The sequence below is a fragment of the Scyliorhinus torazame genome, chromosome 22 (assembly GCF_047496885.1).
Source record: "Scyliorhinus torazame isolate Kashiwa2021f chromosome 22, sScyTor2.1, whole genome shotgun sequence".
Lineage (NCBI taxonomy): Eukaryota > Metazoa > Chordata > Chondrichthyes > Carcharhiniformes > Scyliorhinidae > Scyliorhinus > Scyliorhinus torazame.
The window spans coordinates 20,903,009-20,925,365 of NC_092728.1; the positions used below are offsets into that span (position 1 = coordinate 20,903,009).

General features: G+C 52.4%; 1 protein-coding gene across 1 annotated transcript in view; it reads right to left on the reverse strand.

Moving 5' to 3' along the window:
* LOC140399453 (filamin-A-like) overlaps positions 1-22,357 on the reverse strand; it is a 64,909-nt gene that overhangs the window by 37,139 nt on the left and 5,413 nt on the right. Inside the window, 11 exon segments of the mRNA XM_072489030.1 lie at positions 5,711-5,873; positions 7,443-7,616; positions 7,996-8,593; positions 9,312-9,574; positions 13,617-13,734; positions 14,187-14,356; positions 14,830-14,920; positions 16,344-16,504; positions 17,797-17,920; positions 18,031-18,174; positions 18,295-18,408. Of these exon segments, the coding sequence (XP_072345131.1) occupies positions 5,711-5,873; positions 7,443-7,616; positions 7,996-8,593; positions 9,312-9,574; positions 13,617-13,734; positions 14,187-14,356; positions 14,830-14,920; positions 16,344-16,504; positions 17,797-17,920; positions 18,031-18,174; positions 18,295-18,408 (2,120 nt within the window).

Genomic DNA, 22,357 nt, shown 5'->3' on the forward strand with positions numbered 1-22,357 from the left:
GGTGCAGACTCGATGGGCCAAGGGCCTCTTGCACATCTGAAGGGTAGCGGAAAGGCGCTAAGGAGGGCCCGGAGCTCCCCCCCCCTCCTCCCATTGCGGTTCAGTGGGTCGACAAAGATTGACGAGGAGACGGAGGAGGAATCCCGTCACGAACGGCAGGGGGGAGGCACGGGGACACTCACCGTGATTTGTACCGCCAACAAACCCTCACCGGCATCCTTGGCATCGATGGTGAACTCCACCAGGCAGGCTGGCTGGGCACCCCCATGGTGTTGAGGCCCGGGGCCGCTGGCTTTGACCTTGCTTGCATCATGCGTGGCAGCACCTTGACCTTGAAGGGGCTGAGGAAATAATTTATTATTCAAACGAAAATGCGCACAATCATTCAGCGGCTCCCCCTCAAGGTTTTTGTTTTCCCACCATTTCATCTGAAATTCTGCACCCCCCCCCCCCCCCAAATTGGGTGATGAGTTGGCACTGGTCCAATCCCTCCACCCCCATTCAGTCGCTCTCGCCAGGGTTTCCTCATCTCTGGCTCTGTGAACCCCACCCCCAACTCCTCCCCCCCCCCAAATCCCATTCACCCATCTTCTGATCCTCCTCCAGCCCCTACAACCCTCCCCATCTCTGTAACCTCCTCCAGCCCCTAGAACCCTTCCCATCTCTGTAACCTCCTCCAGCTCCCACAACCCTCCCCATCTCTGTAACCTCCTCCAGCCCCTAGAACCCTCCCCATCTCTGTAACCTCCTCCAGTCCCTACAACCCTCCCTATCTCTGTAACCTCCTCCAGCCCCTACAACCCTCCCCATCTCTGTAACCTCCTCCATCCCCTACAACCCTCCCCATCTCTGTAACCTCCTCCAGCCCCTAGAACCCTCCCCATCTCTGTAACCTCCTCCAGTCCCTACAACCCTCCCTATCTCTGTAACCTCCTCCAGCCCCTACAACCCTCCCCATCTCTGTAACCTCCTCCATCCCCTACAACCCTCCCTATCTCTGTAACCTCCTCTAGCCCCTACAACCCTCCCTATCTCTGTAACCTCCTCCAGTCCCTACAACCCTCCCTATCTCTGTAACCTCCTCCAGCCCCTACAACCCTCCCCATCTCTGTAACCTCCTCCATCCCCTACAACCCTCCCTATCTCTGTAACCTCCTCCAGCCCCTACAACCCTCCCCATCTCTGTAACCTCCTCCAGCTCCCACAACCCTCCCCATCTCTGTAACCTCCTCCAGCCCCTAGAACCCTCCCCATCTCTGTAACCTCCTCCAGTCCCTACAACCCTCCCTATCTCTGTAACCTCCTCCAGCCCCTACAACCCTCCCCATCTCTGTAACCTCCTCCATCCCCTACAACCCTCCCTATCTCTGTAACCTCCTCTAGCCCCTACAACCCTCCCTATCTCTGTAACCTCCTCCAGCCCCTAGAACCCTCCCCATCTCTGTACCTCCTCCAGCTCCCACAACCCTCCCCATCTCTGTAACCTCCTCCAGCCCCTACAACCCTCCCTATCTCTGTAACCTCCTCCAGCCCCTACAACCCTCCCCATCTCTGTAACCTCCTCCAGCTCCTACAACCCTCCCCATCTCTGTAACCTCCTCCAGCGCCTACAACAGTCTCTAACCTGCTACAACCCTCCGAGATCTCTGCGCTGCTCTGATTCCGGCCTCTCGAGCATTCCCCGATTCCCATTGCTCCCACATTGGCGGCCGTGCCTTCAGTAGCTGGTCCAACACGCGGGTACTGGCGCACTAGAGTATAAATTCTAGCGATCGTCTGAATTCGGCATTTTCTGTCTGCGTCCGAAACATTTAGTGCCATCGCCCTCTTTTCAGTGAGGGTGCGGCCACCGACCTGCGCAGGACCCCCCCCTCCCCCTCCCAGGATTTCCTGGTGAGCAGGTACCTGCGTGGGATCTCTTGGTCAGCATATTGCACTGATACAGTGTATGGTCCCTCGCGCGTCGGCACGTAGTCGACAGTCTTGGTCCGGTCGGGGTTGTCTGTGATCTTGACTGGCTCTACGACTCCTGGAAAAACAAAGGTCACCAATTAGGGGCAGCAGTGGTTAGCACGGCTGCCTCACAGATCCAGGGTCCCAGGTTCAATTCCGGCCTCAGTCACTGTCTGTGCGGAGTCTGCACATTCTCCGTGTCTGCGTTGGGTTTCCTCCGGGTGCTCTGGTTTCCGCCCACAGTCCGAAGATGTGCAGGTTTGGGTGGATTGGCCGTGCTAAAGTCGCCCAGGTGGAAGTGAACGGTAGGGTATTGGTTCTAGGTAGGGTACTCTATTGGAGCAGGGGCTGGTGCAGACCTGATGGGCCGAATGGCCTCCTTCTGCACTCTAAGGATTCTATGAACAGAGAATCATAATATCCACTCATGTATATAATGAGATGCAGACAGGCAGTGATTGACACACAGGATAACCGATGAACACACACGACACAGAACCAATTAAGACTCTCCCTCTCTTTACAGGACACAGTTACTGAGATAGTTAGAGTGCACAAGCCAGTGAGCACTATCACCCATGAGGTAGAGAGTTAGTCTGGTCAAGCCAATTGACGCACGACCAATTGCACAAAGACTAAAGTTGGGTACAACTGTGGCTTTATTACAGTCAGAGGAGTGGCCTCCTGCTGCAGCTGGTGAAATGGGAGGGCACTGGAGGTCATGACTATTCTAGACTAGTCATGACAGTTCTCCCTGGGCGGAGCCAGCCGGCAGGAGCTACCGACGAACCTGTAATGCAGGTCCTACCTTACATCTCCTATTACAGTGGATCACCACACCAGTAGGAGGTTATCAGTTCGATTGATAGAGAGTCAACTCATAGCAGACTATGTACAGCATCAGGAGGTTCAATAAAACAGCGTTGGACCATCTCCTGTGTCAGAAGCCTGTTTCTAGTTTCACTGCATCCAGTTGCAGTCAACGTTGAACCAACTTACTCAACACATCACAGGGTGGCACTAAATAAATCCCAGGAGGTGGGTCCCATTCAGGAGATGACTGACGCTCAGTTCAGGTTCCGCCAGGGTCATTCCGCTCCTGACCCGACTACAGCTTAGGTTCAAATGTGGACAAAAGAGCTGAACCCCAGAGGGGAGGAGAGAGTGACCGCCCTTGACATCAAGGCAGCATTTGACCAAGTGTGGGCATCAAGGGCCCTCGCTAAACTGGAGTCAATGGGAATCAGAGGGGGAAACTTTCCGCTGGTTGGCGTCATACCCGGCAAAGAAAGGTGGTTGGAGTCAATCATCTCAACTGCAGGAGTTCCTCAGTCAACATAACAACTAGGAGCAGGAGTAGGCCACCTGGCCCCTCGAGCCTGCTCCACCATTCAATGAGATCATGGCTGATCTTTTGTGGACTCAGCTCCACTTTCCGGCCAGAGCACCATAACCCTTAATCCCTTTATTCTTCAAAAAAACTATCTTTTATCTTAAAAAACATTTAATGAAGGAGCCTCTACTGCTTCACTGGGCAAGGAATTCCATAGATTCACAACCCTTTGGGTGAAGAAGTTACTCCTAAACTCAGTCCTAAATCTACTTCCCCTTATTTTGAGGCTATGCCCCGGAGTTCTGCTTTCACCGGCCAGTGGAAACAACCTGCCCGCATCTATCCTATCTATTCCCTTCATAATTTTATATGTTTCTATAAGATCCCCCCCTCATCCTTCTAAATTCAAACGAGTACAGTCCCAGTCTACTCAACCTCTCCTCATAATCCAACCCCTTCAGCTCTGGGATTAACCGAGTGAATCTCCTCTGCACACCCTCCAGCGCCAGTACGTCCTTTCTCAAGTAAGGAGACCAAAACTAAACAAGACTCCAGGTGTGGCCTCACTAACACCTTATACAATTGCAGCATAACCTCCCTAGTCTTAAACTCCATCCCTCTAGCAGTGAAGGACAAAATTCCATTCACCTTCTGAATCACCTGTTGAAATATCCTGGGGTTACCATTGATCAGAAGCTGAACTGGACCCAGCCGTATTAATACTGTGGATACCAGAGCAGGTCAGAGGCTGGGAATACTGCGGAGAGTAACTCACCTCCTGACTCCCCCCCAAAACCTGCCCATCATTGACAAGGCACAAGTCAGGACTCTCCCGCTTGCCTGGATGAGCGTGACTCCAACAACACTCGAGAAGCTCGACACCATTCAGTACACACTAATCACCACCTTCAACATCCACTCCCACAGCTTCAGACAGTCAAGGATTTATGGAAATATGATAAATTCATCAGTGCCATACTTTGTGCTGCACTCCCTCAAGAGCAGCACCATCCAAGCTAGAAATTGGCCACCCTTCTAGAAATTTCTACCACCTTTAGGATACGAACGCCACAGCATTCAGAGGATGGCGGAACAAGGAGACGGAAGAGATAGAGAAGGCATTTAGCACCTTGGCAGCAAATGGCCACCGGAAACACATGGGGGCCTTGCAGGCCTGAAACTCACCTTTAGGCCCCACCACGCTGACATTCAATGGAGCCGCTCCAGCCTTGCTGGTGTCGACGGTGAAGGATTGGGGCACGTTGGCGCGAACGTTGTTGCCCAGTCCCTGCCCCAGGCATTTGACCTTGGTGGGATCGACTGTGTCGGTGACGGGAACTTTGAAAGGGCTTCCTGAAGGGGAGGGAAAAGAGAAAATAAAAACGCGGTACACTCGTTAAAAAAAAAAAAAAAATCAGATTGGCAGGGCAGGCAAGGGAGCACGCGTGCGAAAGGGCCCTTACCGCGGATCTGCTGGCCCCCGTAAGTGATGATCACATCATAGGTTCCAGGTTCGTAGGGACATACTCCACCAAGCAGCTGCCATCTTTGTTGTCCTTGCAAGTAATCTTCGCTTCGGAGGGTCCTTCTACAGCAAGGCCCAAGCCTCCTGTCCCAGCATTCCTTATTATCGGAGGATGAGAGGCAGAGAGAGAGCAAAAACAAAAAAGGGGTTTGAAGGAGTGCACGTCAGAAATACTGGCCGCAGATGGGGCAAGACACCCTCTTACCAAATAGGCCTCGGCCACCGCAAGGCCCGGTTTCCATAGCAACCTCCCGGCCAACAAATAAAAAACTATCGCCCTGTGGAGAACACAGCAGCCATTTGGACACCAGCTCTCACAAACAGATATTGGGTCCCAGGTTCAATTCCGGCCTCAGTCACTGTCTGTGCGGAGTCTGCACATTCTCCGTGTCTGCGTGGGTTTCCTCCGGGTGCTCTGGTTTCCGCCCACAGTCCAAAGAGTGCAGGTTGGGTGGATTGGCCATGCTAAAGCTGCCCAGGTGGAGTGGAACGGTAGGGTATTGGTTCTAGGTAGGGTACTCTATTGGAGCAGGGGCTGGTGCAGACCTGATGGGCCGAATGGCCTCCTTCTGCACTCTAAGGATTCTATGAACAGAGTATCATAATATCCACTCTTATATAATGAGATGCAGACAGGCAGTGATTGACACACAGGATAACCAATGAACACACATTGTTAAAAAGGTGATGTTGGCTGAGGGAGAACGGTTTTTTCCCCTCTCATCCGCTGTCAACCACACCCACCCACCATCTCTCCCTCCTGCACAGGAATGAAAACAGTTAATAAAAAAAAAGTTTGACAATCGAACGGCGCCAAGAGATGGGCAAAAACTCAGCAAAAATCTTGGCCCTCGATTTAGGCTTGAAGGAGTGTCTGCGAGGTCGTAGGCCTCTCTCACCTGGTTTCCACAGTGAATTTGTTGGGCTTGTTGGCGATTCCTCCGTCCAGGCCTGGCCCGAAGGCCCGGACCCGGCTTGAGTCACATCCCTCAGTGACTGGCACTCTGAAGGGACTGTTGGGCACTGGTGAATCATTGTAGGCAACATCGATGGCATGCACCCCTGCAGAGGTTGGGTGGAAAGAAGAGCAAAAATTGGATTTTAAACAACTTTACCTGTCTGAAGATGTGGGTTAGTGAAGGTCAGAAAAAAAAAAGAAAAAAAAATTGTAAAAAAGGAACAAGTTTTATTTCTTCTTTCAAACACAAGATGGCAGTAAATATCTGGGGCGCGATTCTCCGACCCCCCCACCAGGTTGGAGAATCGCCGGGGGCTGGCGTGAATCCGCCGCCGCCGTGTCCCGAATTCTCCGGCACCAGAGATTCGGCGGGGGCGGATCTCCGGCCCGCGATGGGCCGAAGTCCCGCCGCTGTCAACCCTCTCCCGCCAGCGTGGATTGAACCACCTTTTGAACGGCGGGACAAGGCGGCGCGGGCAGGCTCCCGGGTCCTGGGAGGGGGCGCGGGGCGATCTGGCCCCGGGGGGTGCCCCCACGGTGGCCTGTCCCACGATCGGGGCCCACCGATCCGCGGGCGGGCCTGTGCCGTGGGAGCACTCTTTTTCTTCCACCTTCGCCACGGTCTCCACTATGGCGGAGGCGGAAGTGAGACCCCCTCCCCTGCGCGGGGATGACGTCAGCAGCCGCTGACGCTCCCGCGCATGCGTCGCCCGGCGAAGACCTTTCGCCGCCGGCTGGCGTGGCGCCAAAGGCCTTTCCCGCCTCCCGGTGGAGCGGAAACCACTCCGGCGCGGGCCTAGCCCCTCAAGGTGAGGGCCTGGCCCTAAAGGTGCGGAGACTTCCGCACCTTGGGGCGGCCCAACACCGGAGTGGTTCCCGCCGGGACCCCCCGCCCCGCCGGGTAGGGGAGAATCCCGCCCATGGAACACGCTGCCTGGGGAGGTGTTGGGAGCAGGTACGATAGCGGTATTTAAGGGACATCAAGACAAATATATGAATATTGAACTCCTAAGTGCATACAGTTTTAATTAAAGCAGGGACCATAGTCGGCGCAGATTTGGAGGGCTGAAGGGCCTGCTCCTGTGTTGTATTGTTCTTTGTTGAGGGGGTTATTGCTAAACTTTTAACAAACCTTGGTTAGGTCACACTCAACGCACACAGTCCCGTTCTCCCTATCCCACCTTGGAACACTCCGACAGCGTCCATCTTGTCAAACCCCCTTCAGGAATCTTGCCCGTTGCAACGAGATTGAAACTGCGGGAAATAAAGGCCCGATTTACCCAGCCACTCGCCATGGGATTACCCCCCAGAGAGGGGAGGGGGAAAGAGGGGCTGACCCCCTCAGAAGAAATTCCTCATCTCCATCTTCAATGGGAGACCCCCTTCTTCCAAAACTGTGACCCCCCCCCCCCAGTTCTCGATTCTCCCCTCACCCCCACGAGCGGGACAACATCCTCTCAGCATTCACCCGGTCAAAAACAAGAACCCTCAGAAGTTTCAATGTGTCACCTCCAGTTCTTCTAAACTCCAATGGGTACAGGACCCCGACCTGCTCAACCCTTTCCTCATCGGACACACACCCTTCATCCCGGGAATCAGCCCCGTGAACCTTCTCCAAACGGCCTCCATCCCAATGAAAGACGAAACAAACTGGAAGAGCCCAGAAGGCTTACCTTCCTCGAAGGGGGTGTACTCGACCTTGTAGGTTCCATCACCCTTGTCTTGGATAACAGCGTCTGTGTGAGCGCCCGAGGGGTTAGTAACTCGAGCTTTCACGCGGTTACCACCAGCATTGGACAGATTCCTGGCGTCGACATTGAACTCGGTGGTGGCCTCACGGAAGACCCCTGGAGGTTGGGCAGGTGAGAGAAGAATGGTTTAGTGAAAGGGGAGGTGGAGGATATATAAAATTAAAAATCAGCTATCTCACTCTGGTGTAAAGTCATTCTTTACCTGAAGCCTGAGGCCTAACAGTGGCATATTGGGGGGGGGGGGTCACACACATCCGGCCTGTGCTGGCCCCTTTGTGGCAGCTATCCAATTAGTCCCCCATTCCCTCCCCCGCAACTCTTCCCCGCGCTCCCCCCCCCCCCCCCAAACTCTTTCCTCCCCCCCCCCCCCCCCCCCCCCCAAAACCTCTCAACTTCTCTTTCCCCAATGAGAGATAGTTGGGGGATTTGACTTCCAATCCACCCCATTGATGGGTGCTCGAATGTGAAGACTCACCTCGACCTTCGACCCCAGGTCCGTACACCTTGACCCCTGAGGTGTCGACCGCCGGCTCCACCTGGAGCTTGGCGGGGAAGTTGGGCACAGGCTGCCCTCCGTACTTGATGGTGATTGTATAGGTGCCGGGGTACAGGGGGATGTAGGTGATGGTGTAGGTGCCGTCGCCATTGTCCTGGATATGGACCTCCGCCGGGGCGCCGGAGTCCGAGATGATCTCGATGTTGAGCTCGGCTGGGCCGGCCCCAGCGCAGTCCACCACGAAGTCGCCCGACTCGCCCACCCTGCACCGCTCAAGGCCCGGGCCCCAGGCTTTCACCTTGGACGCGTCGAAGGAGGCCTGGATGCCGGCCTTGAAGGGGGAGCTGGGAATGTGCGTCTCGGCAAACAGGATGTTGATGAGGTAGTCGCCCGGCTCAGTGGGCAGGTAGGACACTGAGCAGGTGCCATCGCCGTTGTCCAGGCACTCTATCTTGGCCTCGCAGGGGCCCTCAACAGTGAGGCCCAGTCCTCCCATTCCAGCCCCCTTGGTGTCAATGGTGAAGGGAGCCGGAGAACCGACCAGACCCTCTCTCAAACCAGGGCCGTAAGCTCGGACCTAAAAAAGAAAAAAAGAGACAGGAAAAAAAAAAAAGGTTGGAAAGTCAATGCCACATCTGACAAGGGATCCATCCCATCTCCGCCCGTTATTTAGTGGAGACAATAAAAGATGGTGGCCATTTTGGACAGAGGTGAAGGTGAAGTCTCTTCATTCGGAGGGTTGGGAATGTTTAGATTTCTTCCCACCTCTCCTCTTCCCAAAGACCAAGCTCGGCTGTCGAGCATATTCGAGGTGGGCGCGAGAGATTCTTACCTGGAGGGAACAGTGGGATGGGGGCAGGGAAAAGTGGAGACGATCAGTCATGGTGAATTGCCTGGGGTGGTGGGGGGAAGAGCAGGTGTGGGAAAGCCAAAGTGGCCTTTTCCTGCTCTCGTTTTGTTCCCACGCCCAACAATTCAGGAGGGGCTTCCCTCACGCCGAGTCAGGACTCAAACCCCCCCCCCCCCCCCCCGATTCAATGAGCTAGACGGTGCACAGAGTGCCGCCTCATTGAAGGTTTGGGGGGAGGGTACCGCGCCCAGGGAACATGACCCCACTGGGAGGAAGCCACCTTTCAGGACGAGACGTCAGCCGCTCCCCTCCCTCCCCCTCCAGGGTCTCCCCCCTCAGGCCATCATTGGAAGTGCAGTCCGAGGGCGCAAATCTCACCGCCCCTGCACCCCCCCCCCCGAAGCACCACGCCCCCAAAAAGATAAACTCGAAAAACACATCTAACCTTGGACGGGTTGGAGGGTGCGACCGCCTCGAGTGGGAATGGGCTGCCCGGCACGGGGACGCCATCGTAGGTCACGTCCACCTGGTAGGGTCCCTCGTCCCGGGGTATGAACTTCACCACGCTGTTGTCGGCGCTCAGTCCCGGCTCCACCTTGCACGGCACCGGCTTGCTGGCGGGGCCGGTGATCTTGGCGCCCACCTTGCCCTGGCCTCCTGCGCCCTTGGACTTGACCGTGAACTCCTGGTCACTGCCCACTTCCACCTCTGTGGAGAGAAGGGGACAACAGCAATATGTTTAATGGCATTGGTCAGCACATTTCCACTGCTGTGCCCCCCCCCCCTCGAAACATTCTCCCCTGCCCCCCCGTTGGGACCAGGATTGTGCCCAAGGTGGGCAAAGATGGCACAGGACTAGGCAGGCTTTGCCCCGTAGCCAACTTGTTTCTCTGAATCATCGGAGCAGCAGAGAGCCTCGGGTGTTTTCACCCCCCCCCCCCCATAATAGAAATGACAACGGCAGCCATTCGGTCCACCACACCTCGTGCCAGCCCTTCGTAAAACTCACTATCCTCACGGCTCCCACCTCTGGTTCTTCTCCCAATCAATTCTTCAATAGTTTGGACGGGTTCCTCAAAAAAATACAAAAGGGAGTGTCCATGAAGAGGGGGGGGGGGGGGGGGGGGGAAAGAGAAAGAACACGATTGAACCAGATAGCCTGTGCGAAGTGTCATGTGGGAGTACCTTTAAGACATGGATGTTTAAGCAATGTACCTTTAAGAAAACAGTGATGTCACAGAGTGGGTGGAGCTGGGCTTTAGATCAGCCATTTTTGCAGTTTTTAGTTTCAGTTTGGGGAGAAAAAAAACAGCTTGTGTGTGTCTGTGTGTTTCCAGGGAGCTGCAGTTTGAAGAGAGCTTGGGAGTGTGTGTGTTTGCAGTGAGCTGGATCTCTGCCATGAAAGACTATCTCTGGATCATTTGGGTGATTTAAACTCCTAATAGTAAAGCCTGATGTGATTCTGTTTAAAGGGGTTAAGTCTCCTGGAAGTTTGAAGGAACATTTTGAGGAATTATTTACTGTTGCAATATTTTCTGAGTTATCTTTGAAGTAAGGGGTGTTAAGAGATCCAATGTTTATTTAAGATGTTAAGTTGAGTTCATGGAATAAACCGTGCTTTGTGTTTAAAAACCCACGTGTCCATAATTGTAATCCCACACCTGGGGAACAAGCCGTGTGCTCGGAAAAGCAACAAATCCATTAAAGGGAGAGGTTGGTTGAACTCCATGATACATTTTGGGGTTCTGAAAACGCCTCGCCCATAACAGAAGGGATGACAGGCTCTAAACCGAGTCTTCCCTCACCACCGCATGCCCCTCGAGTCAAAGAGGGAGGGTGATCTGGAGCGCGAGTACCATGGCTCTTTCTGCCCATGGTGTTCCAGGTAAGCGATTATTATTATTACATTTGGAGGTGCTGGTGCCACGTTCTTTGGAACTGAGGGGAGGTCTAATCGGAACATTTTTTGGAAAAACTAATTCATGGTATACAGGCATCACTGGGTGGGTCAGTGGTTATCAGATTGTGTATATATATATTTCAAAAGCCTACACTGGGGTGATCAGGGAGCAGCTACCCCGCTAGGTTGACGGACACACAGAAACGGAACTGAACCAGCCATATAAATACATGGGAATCCTGCGGAGTGTAACTCGCCTCCTGACTCCTCAAAGCCAGGCCACCATCTATAAGGCACAAGGCAGGAGTTTTAGGAAATAATGGCAGTTTTAAGAGATTTATAATCGGTAAATGAGGTATAGCTTAAGTGTGTTGAATTTGGAAGGTTAAAACCTACAGTTAGATCCATGATGGACAAAGGGGTTTGTATGTGCGGAGTTGGCAAGTTCCAACTCGGTTTCTATTGTGCTCAGAGGTGGTTACAGCATACATACAGTAGGAGGCCATTCGGCCCATCGAGTCTGCACCGACCCACTTAAGCCCTCACTTCCATCCTATCCCCGTAACCCAATAACCCCCCCCTAACCTTTTTGATCACCAAGGGCAATTTACCGTGGCCAATCTACCTAACTTGCACATCTTTGGACTGTGGGAGGAAACCGGAGCACCCGGAGGAAACCCACGCACACACTGGGAGGACGCGCAGACTCCGCACAGACGGTGACCCAGCGGGGAATCGAACCTGGGACCCTGGCACTGTGAAGCCACAGTGCTATCCACTTGTGCTGCCCCAAGCATGAAGAATAAATAGTAGCAGTAGTGGTTGCTTAGCAACTGGAGGTCCTTGTAAGGTAAGAAAGCTTCAAGGTTTTAGCTGGATATATTACGGATGGAGACAAGAAAACAGGGAGCAAATCTTTCGCAACTCTGCAAGAAGACTGGACAGGATGGGAGCTGCAAAGAGGCAAGCCAAGTCCAAGTTACAGTCCAGAGGGGAATTGGGACAGAACAAATACTTTAAGAGAACAGAGACCAAGCTATTGCTCAGAGAAATTCAAGTAAAAGTAGTCAACATGTTCAAAGTTAGAGACAATTGCAGTGACCAGATTTAGAGTTGGAAGACAGACTACAGGTGAATCAAATATTTGATGCCATTTTAATACAGTCTGGGAATCGAGAGCCAAGGCAATTGTGAAGTTTGTTGAGCAGTCAAGACAAAAAAAATCCAAAATGGGAAGTAGAACCTGGTCTGGATTGTGGAGCGGAAGGTGTCATTTGGAAAATCTGGACTGGATTTCAGAATGCAAACTACGAAGGGAAAGCATCATTGAGAGAGAAGGTGTGTTATTTGGGAATGGTGTTTGGAAACTCTCTTGTAACAATCACCTGGAGGGATTGGGAGGAGAAATCCAGTAACTTGGGTTCAGAGCTGGAGTGTATTTGACCACAAGCCATCTTGTACTTGAAAGGGACTTGCATGAATGAGACCATTGTAGCTCAAGTTGTACTTTGTAATCAGTATTTAGCTTAAAATCTTATGTGATTTGATGTTTGATAAATGTTATTTTCTAGTGTTGAAACGAATTGCAGTACTGTGACCCACTTGTGACAATAAAGATTATTATTATAAGAGGTGGAGGAACAAAGGACTTTTGAGCTAGAGTTCCATTCTGGGATCTTCCAGTCCAGTTGTAACATCAGCTGGGATCGTAATAGGAGCGTGATGGACTCTCCACTCGCCTGGAGGAGCGTGGCTCCAACAACGCTAGAGAAGCTCGACACCATCCAGGCAGTCCCACTGGGTTAGCACCCCTTCTACAAAACATCCACTCCCTCCGCCCACCGTCTACAAGATGCATTGCAGCCACTCGCCAAGGCTCATTCGACAAGCGCCACCCAAAACCCAATTAATATTTTAAGGGGCAATTTAGCGTGGCCCATCCACCTATCCTGCACATCTTTGGGTTGTGGGGGTGAAACCCACGCAGACACGGGGAGAATGTGCAAACTCCACACGGACAGAGACCCAGGGGCGGGATCGAACCTGGGACCTCGGCGCCATAGGCAGCAATGCTGACCACTGCGCCGCCGTGCGGCCCGGACTTGGAAATATATTGGCCGTTCCTTCAATGCCGTGGGTCAGAATCCTGGAACTGCCTCGCTAACAGCACGGTGGGTGTACCTACACCCCACAGGGGCTGCAGCGGTTCAAGATGGCGGCTCACCCATCACCTTCCAAGGGGCAATTAGGGATGCTGATAAATGCTGCACCCAGCCAGCAATGCCCCCTTATGATAATTTTAAAAAGGGTACCAATTTGTCCAACAGTTCACCCATTGAAAAAAAAAAATCAAGAACCGGGGGGGGCAGGATTCTTAGTTTTGCCGGCGCCCAGGGGGTTTTCCCGTCGGCGTGGGGCTGCCCCACAATGGGAACCCCATTGACTGGCCGGCGTAACAGAGAATCCCACCGGCGGGTCAGGGCAGAAATGGCACGCAGCGGGGCGGAGAATCCAGCCCCAGAGATTTGGTTTCCAGGGAACGAGGGTTTTTCCACCAAGATGGCGTGGAGATTTGGGAACTCCAAAGGCGGCACTCTCCTCACGTTTAAGCGGTTCTCGCATATGCATAAGGAAGCGCTGTAATGTTTGGATAGTTCCAGTTCTCCAAGGGCTGAGAAGTTGGGGGGGGGGGGTAGGCTGTACAGCGGAATGTAGGCCGGAGCAGCCATGATGGGCCTACTCCCGTTTGACGCAGCCTTCCGCAAGGATCCATCCTCGCTGCCATGACTACCGCCCACCCCTGCCCTCGGCCCAGCCAAAACAATAAGTCAGAAACAAAATTGGACTCACTGTCACCGAGGCCGTTAATCTTGATCTTGCTCAAGTCCAAAGTGGGGGCCACGCCGATGTTGAAGGGGCTCTTTGGAATGTTGTCACCTCCATACGTCACGCCTATTCCCAGGTTACCCTGAGTTTGAGGAGCAGGCGGGAAGAAAATAAAACCATAAAAACTTCAAAACTAGACCAGAGACAGGACTAATTCATTCAGCACCATCCCAGGTCATCCTGTTACACAGGAAGAGTCCATTCAGCCCCTCTTTCTTGAGCCTACACACCGGGTTGGTCAAAGTTTGGAACTCTCCTTCAACGAATGGCAAATGAAATTGGATGAATTAACTGTAGAAGCAGAGAGATTGCCAAGCAGATTTACAAGGGATTTGGGGAGTTACAGGCCTAGTCCCAGTCCACCCATAAGCTCACCGAGTGGAGCAAACAGGCTCCAGGGGCTGAATGAGGCCTACCTGTGTTCATGGAGACTGCTGCCCCCCCCCCCCCCCCCCCAAGAGAGGCTGAATGGCCTCACAATCCTACATCTTTGAACAACGTTTAAGGAGGTGCTGTATCTGGCACGGGTCGTACCTGCTGTATGGGGGTGTATTTCACAGTGTGACTGTCGTCGTGATTGTCTACAATCTCAAAGTCTCGCACAGCCTCGGCCTTGCTCGGTCCGGTGAACTGGACGTTAGGTTTGGCCTTTCCGGCTCCTTTGGTATGAAGGGTGAAGTGTGTGGGTTTGCCCATCTCAACTCCTAAGGGGGAGAGAAAGAAAAAGGGAAACAAAGAAAAGCACACAGAAAAATGTTATAGGCAACAAGATCCAGACAGTGAACAAGCCCAAACCTTTTCCAATTAAGGGGCAATTTATCGAGGCCAATCCACCTACCCTGCACATCTTTGGGTTGTGGGGGCGAAACCCAAGCAAACACGGGGAGAATGTGCAAACGCCACACGGACCCAGAGCCGGGATCGAACCTGGGACCTCAGCGCCGTGAGGTAGCAGTGCTAACCACTGCACCACCGTGCTACGCCCACTTGCCACCTTAAGAGGGGAAATTAGGGACGAACAATAAATGCTGGGCCCGGCCAGCGACACTCTACTGCACATCCACTTTAAAAAACTGTTTGGCTATGAAATGGCTGACACAAATCCAACATGGCCACCAACCCACAATGCACTGCAAAAACACCAACCCACCAGAATCGAAAAGGGAGCTTCTCTTACCAGTCCTGCTCAATCCAGGGCCATCAGCCTTCACTCTACTGGCGTCATGAGAAGGATCCACTTTCACTCTCAGCGGACTCATCGGAATAGCCTCGAGACACAATTAAAAACAGCAGGAGGAACATTTTAATATCAACTGGCCTGTGTGAAAATCTCAAAATCAAACTACATACAGAGATGGAATCTGATCAGTTTTTGTTGAGGTGAAATTGTACAGGAGGCCCTGTTGCATCCATCGCCTACCCCCCCCCGTTGTTTGTTGGCTCCGCCTGTGGCTCTTCCCCTCAGGCTCTGTATAAAGATGGCCGACCTCTGGCCCTGCCCCAGTTCAGAGTCAGTTGCCAGCAGGTTCTCGTTTAGCTTATTAAAGCCACAGTTTCGTTCCACAACTTTGGAGTTATAACTCATGGCACATCAACATGTATCGGCGATGAGGGGGGGGGGGAAGGAATTCAGAGGCCTATACACATCACCTTGAGGCTCTGCACCAGAGGTTGCAGAGAGTTAACCTATAAAAGGTTTAAGTTCAGAACTCCATGTCCTAACTCTGTCACCATTCACCCGTCACCCCGTGCTCGCTGACCGACGCAGGCTCCTAGTCCGGTAACTCCATTTTAAAATCCTCATCCCAGGTTTCACCCTCCTCCCTATCTGTGACCTCCTCCAGCCCCTACACCCTCCCTATCTGTGTGACCTCCAGCCCCAACACCCTCCCCATCTCTAACCTCCTCTAGCCCTTATAACCCTCTCAATCTCTGATCCTCCTCCAGGCCTTACAACCCTCTCTATCTCTGTAACCTCCTTCAGCCGCTACAACTCTCCCCATCTCTGTAACCTCCTCCAGCCCCAACAGCCCTCCCATCTCTGTAACCTCCTCCAGCCCCTACAACCCTCCCCATCTCTGTAACCTCCTCCAGCCCCTACAACCCTCCCCATCTCTGTAACCTCCTCCAGCCGCTACAACTCTCCCCATCTCTGTAACCTCCTCCAGCCCCAACTGCCCTCCCATCTCTAACCTCTTCCAGCCTCTAAACCCTCCCCCCCCCCCCATCTCTATAACCTCCTCTAGCCCTTATAACCCTCTCCATCTCTGATCCTCCTCCAGCCCCTACAACTCTCCCCATCTCTGTAACCTCCTCCAGCCCCAACTGCCCTCCCATCTCTGTAACCTCCTCCAGCCCCTACAACCCTCCCCATCTCTGTAACCTCCTCCAACCCCTACAACCCTCTCTATCTCCAACCTCCACCAGCCCCTACAACCCTCCAAGATCTCTGCGCTCCTCCAATCTCTCCCTCTCCTTGACGCTCCCTAAACACCAACCTCCTTGACCGAGCTTTCGGTCCTCCGTCGCTCGGGTGTCAAGTTGTGTCTGATCTAACCTCCAGCAGAAAGCAGTCGAAGATGGGATGCGACCTCAGACAGGGACAATCGGGGTACCGGGGGTTTTGGGGGGGGGGGGGGGGGGGGGAGAAAGAGAGGAGCGCACACAGGTGAAGCACCCTGCCCCACTCACCTGATCAGCAAAGAGGACCATGATGGTGTAGTGTCCAGCCCCAGGGGCTGTGTACTTGACCGTGAAAGTGTCGTTATCGTTCCGAATGATGTCAAAATCGATATCCGCCTCAGCCGGGCCCACCACTCCTGGGGCACATTTGATCCCAATACTCACATCACCTGGAGAAAGAGTGGAAATTGAGGGGGAGGGAGAGAGAGTTCGATCCCAACTCAACAAACAAGTCGACAACTTTGAATTGCAAAATCAGCACAGGAGGCAATTCGCTGGCCCGCTTCAGAGAGGACCATCCTGGATATTGCATTATTAACTGCACTCTCAAACCGGTCTCACACCTTCGAAGATCTGCAGGTTTGCTGACGATACGACCATAGTGGGCCGGATTGTGAATAACGAGAGTCAGAATACAGGAGCGAGATAGAGAACCTAGTGGAGTGGTGCAGCGACGACAATCTCTCCCTCAATGCCAGCAAAACTAAAGAGCTGGTCATCGACTTCAGGAAGCAAAGTACTGTACACACCCCTGTCAGCATCAACGGGGCCGAGGTGGAGATGGTTAGCAGTTTCAAATTCCTAGGGGTGCACATCTCCAAAAATCTGCCCTGGTCCACCCACGACGACGCTACCACCAAGAAAGCACAACAGCACCTATACTTCCTCAGGAAACTAAGGAAATTCAGCATGTCCACATTAACCCTTACCAACTTTTACAGATGCACCATAGAAAGCATCCTATCGGGCTGCATCACAGCCTGGTATGGCAACTGCTCGGCCCAGGACCGCAAGAAACTTCAGAGAGTCGTGAACACCGCCCAGTCCATCACACGAACCTGTCTCCCATCCATTGACTTCATCTACACCTCCCGCTGCCTGGGGAAAGCGGGTAGCATAATCAAAGACCCCTCCCACCCGGCTTACTCATTCTTCCATCGGGCAGGAGATACAGAAGTCCGAGAACGCACAAACAGACTCAAAAACAGCTTCTTCCCCACTGTCACCAGACTCCTAAATGACCCTCTTATGGGCTGACCGGATTAACACTACACCCTGTATGCTTCACCCGATGTCAGTGCTTGCGTTGTTACATTGTGTACCTCGTGTGTTGCCCTATTATGTATTTTCTTTTCATGTACTTAATGAGCTGCTCGCAGAAAAATACTTTTCACTGTACCTCGGTACACGTGACAATAAACAACTCCAATCCACACATATACCCTCAAGTCCTCTTCGGTCACCAATGGCCACCCCAAACGTTGAAATGCCATCACCTCCACCAATTAGTGGTCCTTTACACTTATTTTGTTTGGTGCTCAAGAGACACCCCGCCCCCCCCCCCCCTCCTTTTAGAATTGCACCCCAATATGGTCTCTCTCCCGTGTCCTTCCCACCCAAATTGCTGCAAATGCCCCCTCTCTGGCCAGGAGGCAATCGGCAGGGGAGGACCTCATGTTACCTTGCCCAGCTTCAGCACAGTCCACGGTGAAGTAGGTAGGCTCGAAGGCCTTCAGCCCAGTTTTGGCCACGCCCGGGCCGTAAACCTTGACCTTCTGGGGGTGACTGCCTGCTCCCACGTTGACCTGGAGTAGGGGAGGGGGCGAGAGAGAGAGAGAGAGAGAGTCAACAAGGCAAAGAGACAGTTGGGAGTCAGAGTTCAAAGGGCACACAAAGAGGGACGCCGCCGACTCACCCTGAAGGGACTTTCGGGTATGTTGACGCCTCCCCAAGACACCATCACCGTGTGCTTGAGGGGCTTTTTGGGGGTGTAGGAGCAGGAGTAGGTGCCATCTTTGTTGTCCTTCACACGTACATCGATGGGTAGGCCTGCAGAATCCTTAGAAAAGGGAATTAAAAAATTTAAAGGTTGACTCGTTGGCGTGGGGTGGGAGGAGGGGGGCGTGGGGGAGGAAAGAGGAAAAATGAGACAAGACATTTGTGCTAGGCGACATTTTACCTGACCGTACACCTTCAGTTGGGCCTTGCCACCATTCTTGGCGTCCACGGTGAACTCAGCTGGCTTGTTGATGACCATTCCTGTGCTCTCTAACCCTGGGCCATAGGCTCGCACCTGCAGAAGAGGAGAGTGTAAGAGATTCCCTGCATCCAATTGGAGACTTCGGTCCTTTCCACAACTATGCCCGAGCAACCCCCCCCCCCCCCCCCCGCCCGATGACCTTTCACCCCTTCTCTCGTTAATCGAGAATCTATCCACCTCGGCCTTAAAAACATGCACAGATTTCTTAATCCAAACAAAAATCCATTCGCCCAAACTTTTACGACGCTTTAATTGCACCTCTGGCTTCCCAAAGGCCTAGCTGTGTTGCAAACCAGGATTCTTTAAAAACACACCTGCAGCAGTCGAACACACCCACTAACCCAGGTGAGTCGGGTTCCGGCCACACCCCGTCGTTGCCATGGGGTCCCCTCGAGACCCAATGTTCGGCAACACCTCCGTCGGGTTCCACGAGAAAAGCATCCACGATGTGCGACCCTGAACCTACTATCCAACTGCGTAGTTCCGACATTTGCTGCGCCCATCTGTGAATTCCAATATGCGAGCTTCCTTCCACACTCAAATGGGATCTATCCATCGAAGACAGGAGCAGGAGGTAGCCATTCGGCCCATCTGCGGCCTGCTCCACCATCACGACTGATCCGCTATTTGAGGCTACACTCCTTTCCCCTTACTCCTCAACACCTTTCAGTCTAGAAATCTATTTCCTTCCTAAAGATATTCAGTGACTGGTCCTCCACAGCCTCTTGTGGTCGAGAATGCCACAGGTTCACCCCCCTCGGAGTGAAGAGGTTTCTCCTCATCTCAGTCCTGAACGGACGACCCTGTATAATAGACTGTGACCCCTTGTTCTCTAACCCCACTGCCCCCCCCCCCCCCCCCCAGGCAGAAAAATCATTATTTCCCCCTCCCCATCCAGTGTGTCCAGCTCCGACAGAACTTTATACATTTCAATGTGATCCCCTCTCATGCTTCTCAACTCCACTGAACACAGGGCCCCAGTTAAAAGGCCATTCGGCCCATCAAGTCTGCACCGACCCAGTTAAGCCCTCACTTCCACCCTATCCCCATAACCCAATAACCCCTCCTAACCTTTTTGGTCACCAAGGGCAATTTATCATGGCCAATCCAACTAACCTGCACATCTTTGGACTGTGGGAGGAAACCGGAGCACCCGAAGGAAACCCACGCAGACACGGGGAGAACGTGCAGACTCCGCACAGACGGTGACCCAGTGGGGAATCGAACCTGGGACCCTGGCGCTGTGAAGCCACAGTGCTATCCACTTGTGCTACCCTGCTGCCCTTAAGAGAGAGTTGACCCACTCTCTCCTCGTAACAATCCTGACATCACAGGAATCAGCCTGGTGAACTTCGCTGCACATCCTCGATGGCAACTGTATCCTTCCTTCGATAAGGAGTCCAAAATTTCCCATAATGCTCCAGGTGCAGCCTCATCCAAGGCCCCGGGCAAGGACCAAGGCATCCTTGCAGGGTCCATTGCTCTTGTACCCAAGGTCCTCTCGCAATGAAGGTCAATGCTGCGCTTTCGCCCAACGCACCATTTGGGCTTAAGTGGCGATCCAATGGCAACCGCGTCTATTTGGGGCGACGGGGAGTTGCCGGAATTTCACTGCGCACATTGTTGAAGTCAAGATGTGCTGTGTGGTCTTTGCCACTTGTAAATCTAGTGTCATGTTGGGTGTTCTGATGTACAAACGAACCAACACGGCTGGAGATGGTGTAACTGTGGCTACAAGATAGCCAGGAGGGAACTGAAGAAAGGGATTAGGAGAGCTAAGAGAGGGCATGAACAATCTTTGGCGGGTAGGATCAAGGAAAACCCCAAGGCCTTTTACACATGAGAAATATGAGAATGACTAGAGCGAGGGTAGGTCCGATCAAGGACAGTAGCGGGAGATTGTGTATTGAGTCTGAAGAGATAGGAGAGGTCTTGAACGAGTACTTTTCTTCTGTATTTACAAATGAGGGGCGATATTGTTGGAGAGGACAGTGTGAAACAGATTGGCAAGCTCGAGGAAATACTTGTCAGGAAGGAAGATGTGTTGGGCATTTTGAAAAACTGGAGGATAGACAAGTCCCCCGGGCCTGACGGGATATATCCAAGGATTCTATGGGAAGCAAGAGATGAAATTGCAGAGCCGTTGGCAATGATCTTTTCGTCCTCACTGTCAACAGGGGTGGTACCAGGGGATTGGAGAGTGGCGAATGTCGTGCCCCTGTTCAAAAAAGGAACTAGGGATAACCCTGGGAATTACAGGCCAGTTAGTCTTACTTCGGTGGTAGGCAAAGTAATGGAAATGGTACCGAAGGATAGGATTTCTGAGCATCTGGAAAGACACTGCTTGATTAGGGATAGTCAGCACGGATTTGAGAGGGGTAGGTCTTGCCTTACAAATCTTATTGAATTCTTTGAGGAGGTGACCAAGCATGTAGATGAAGGTTAAAGCAGTGGATGTAGTGTACATGGATTTTAGTAAGGCATTTGATAAAGTTCCCCATGGTAGGCTTCTGCACAAAGTAAGGAGGCATGGGATAGTGGGAAATTTGGCCAGTTGGATAACGAACTGGCTAACCGATAGAAGTCAGAGTGGTGGTGGATGGCAAATATTCAGCCTGGATCCCAGTTACCAGTGGTGTACCGCAGGGATCAGTTCTGGGTCCTCTGCTGTTTGTGATTTTCATTAATGACTTGGATGAGGGAGTTGAAGGGTGGGTCAGTAAATTTGCAGACGATACGAAGATTGGTGGAGTTGTGGATAGTAAGGAGGGCTGTTGTCGGCTGCAAAGAGACATAGATAGGATGCAGAGCTGGGCTGAGAAGTGGCAGATGGAGTTTAACCCTGAAAAGTGTGAGGTTGTCCATTTTGGAAGGACAAATATGAATGCAGAATACAGGGTTAACGGTAGAGTTCTTGGCAATGTGGAGGAGCAGAGAGATCTTGGGGTCTATGTTCATACATCTTTGAAAGTTGCCACAAAATGGATAGAGCTGTGAAGAAGGCCTATGGTGTGCTCGCGTTCATTAACAGAGGGATTGAATTTAAGAGCAGTGAGGTGATGATGCAGCTGTACAAAACTTTGGTAAGGCCACATTTGGAGTACTGTGTACAGTTCTGGTCGCCTCATTTTAGGAAGGAAGCTCTGGAAAAGGTGCAAAGAAGATTTACCAGGATGTTGCCTGGAATGGAGAGTAGGTCTTACGAGGAAAGGTTGAGGGTGCTAGACCTTTTCTCATTAGAGCGGAGAAGGATGAGGGGCGACTTGATAGAGGTTTATAAGATGATCAGGGGAATAGATAGAGTAGACAGTCAGAGACTTTTTCCCCGGGTGGAACACACCATTACAAGGGGACATAAATTTAAGGTGAAAGGTGGAAGATATAGGAGGGATATCAGAGGTAGGTTCTTTACCCAGAGAGTAGTGGGGGCATGGAATGCACTGCCTGTGGAAGTAGTTGAGTCGGAAACATTAGGGACCCTCAAGCAGCTATTGGATAGGTACATGGATTACGGGAAAATGCTATAGTGTAGATTTATTTGTTCTTAAGGGCAGCACGGTAGCATTGTGGATAGCACAATTGCTTCACAGCTCCATGGCCCCAGGTTCGATTCCGGCTTGGGTCATTGTCTGTGCGGAGTCTGCACATCCTCCCAGTGTCTGCGTGGGTTTCCTCCAGGTGCTCCGGTTTCCTCCCACAGTCCAAAGATGTGCGGGTTAGGTGAATTGGCCAATGATAAATTGCCCTTAATGTCCAAATTGCCCTTGGTGTTGGGTGGAGGTGTTGAGTTTGGGTAGGGTGCTCTTTCCAAGAGCCGGTGCAGACTCAAAGGGCCGAATGGCCTCCTTCTGCACTGTAAATTCAATGATAATCTATGATTAATCTAGGACAAAGGTTCGGCACAACATCGTGGGCCGAAGGGCCTGTTCTGTGCTGTATTTTCTATGTTCTATGTTCTATGTTTAACTCACACTCAACTGTG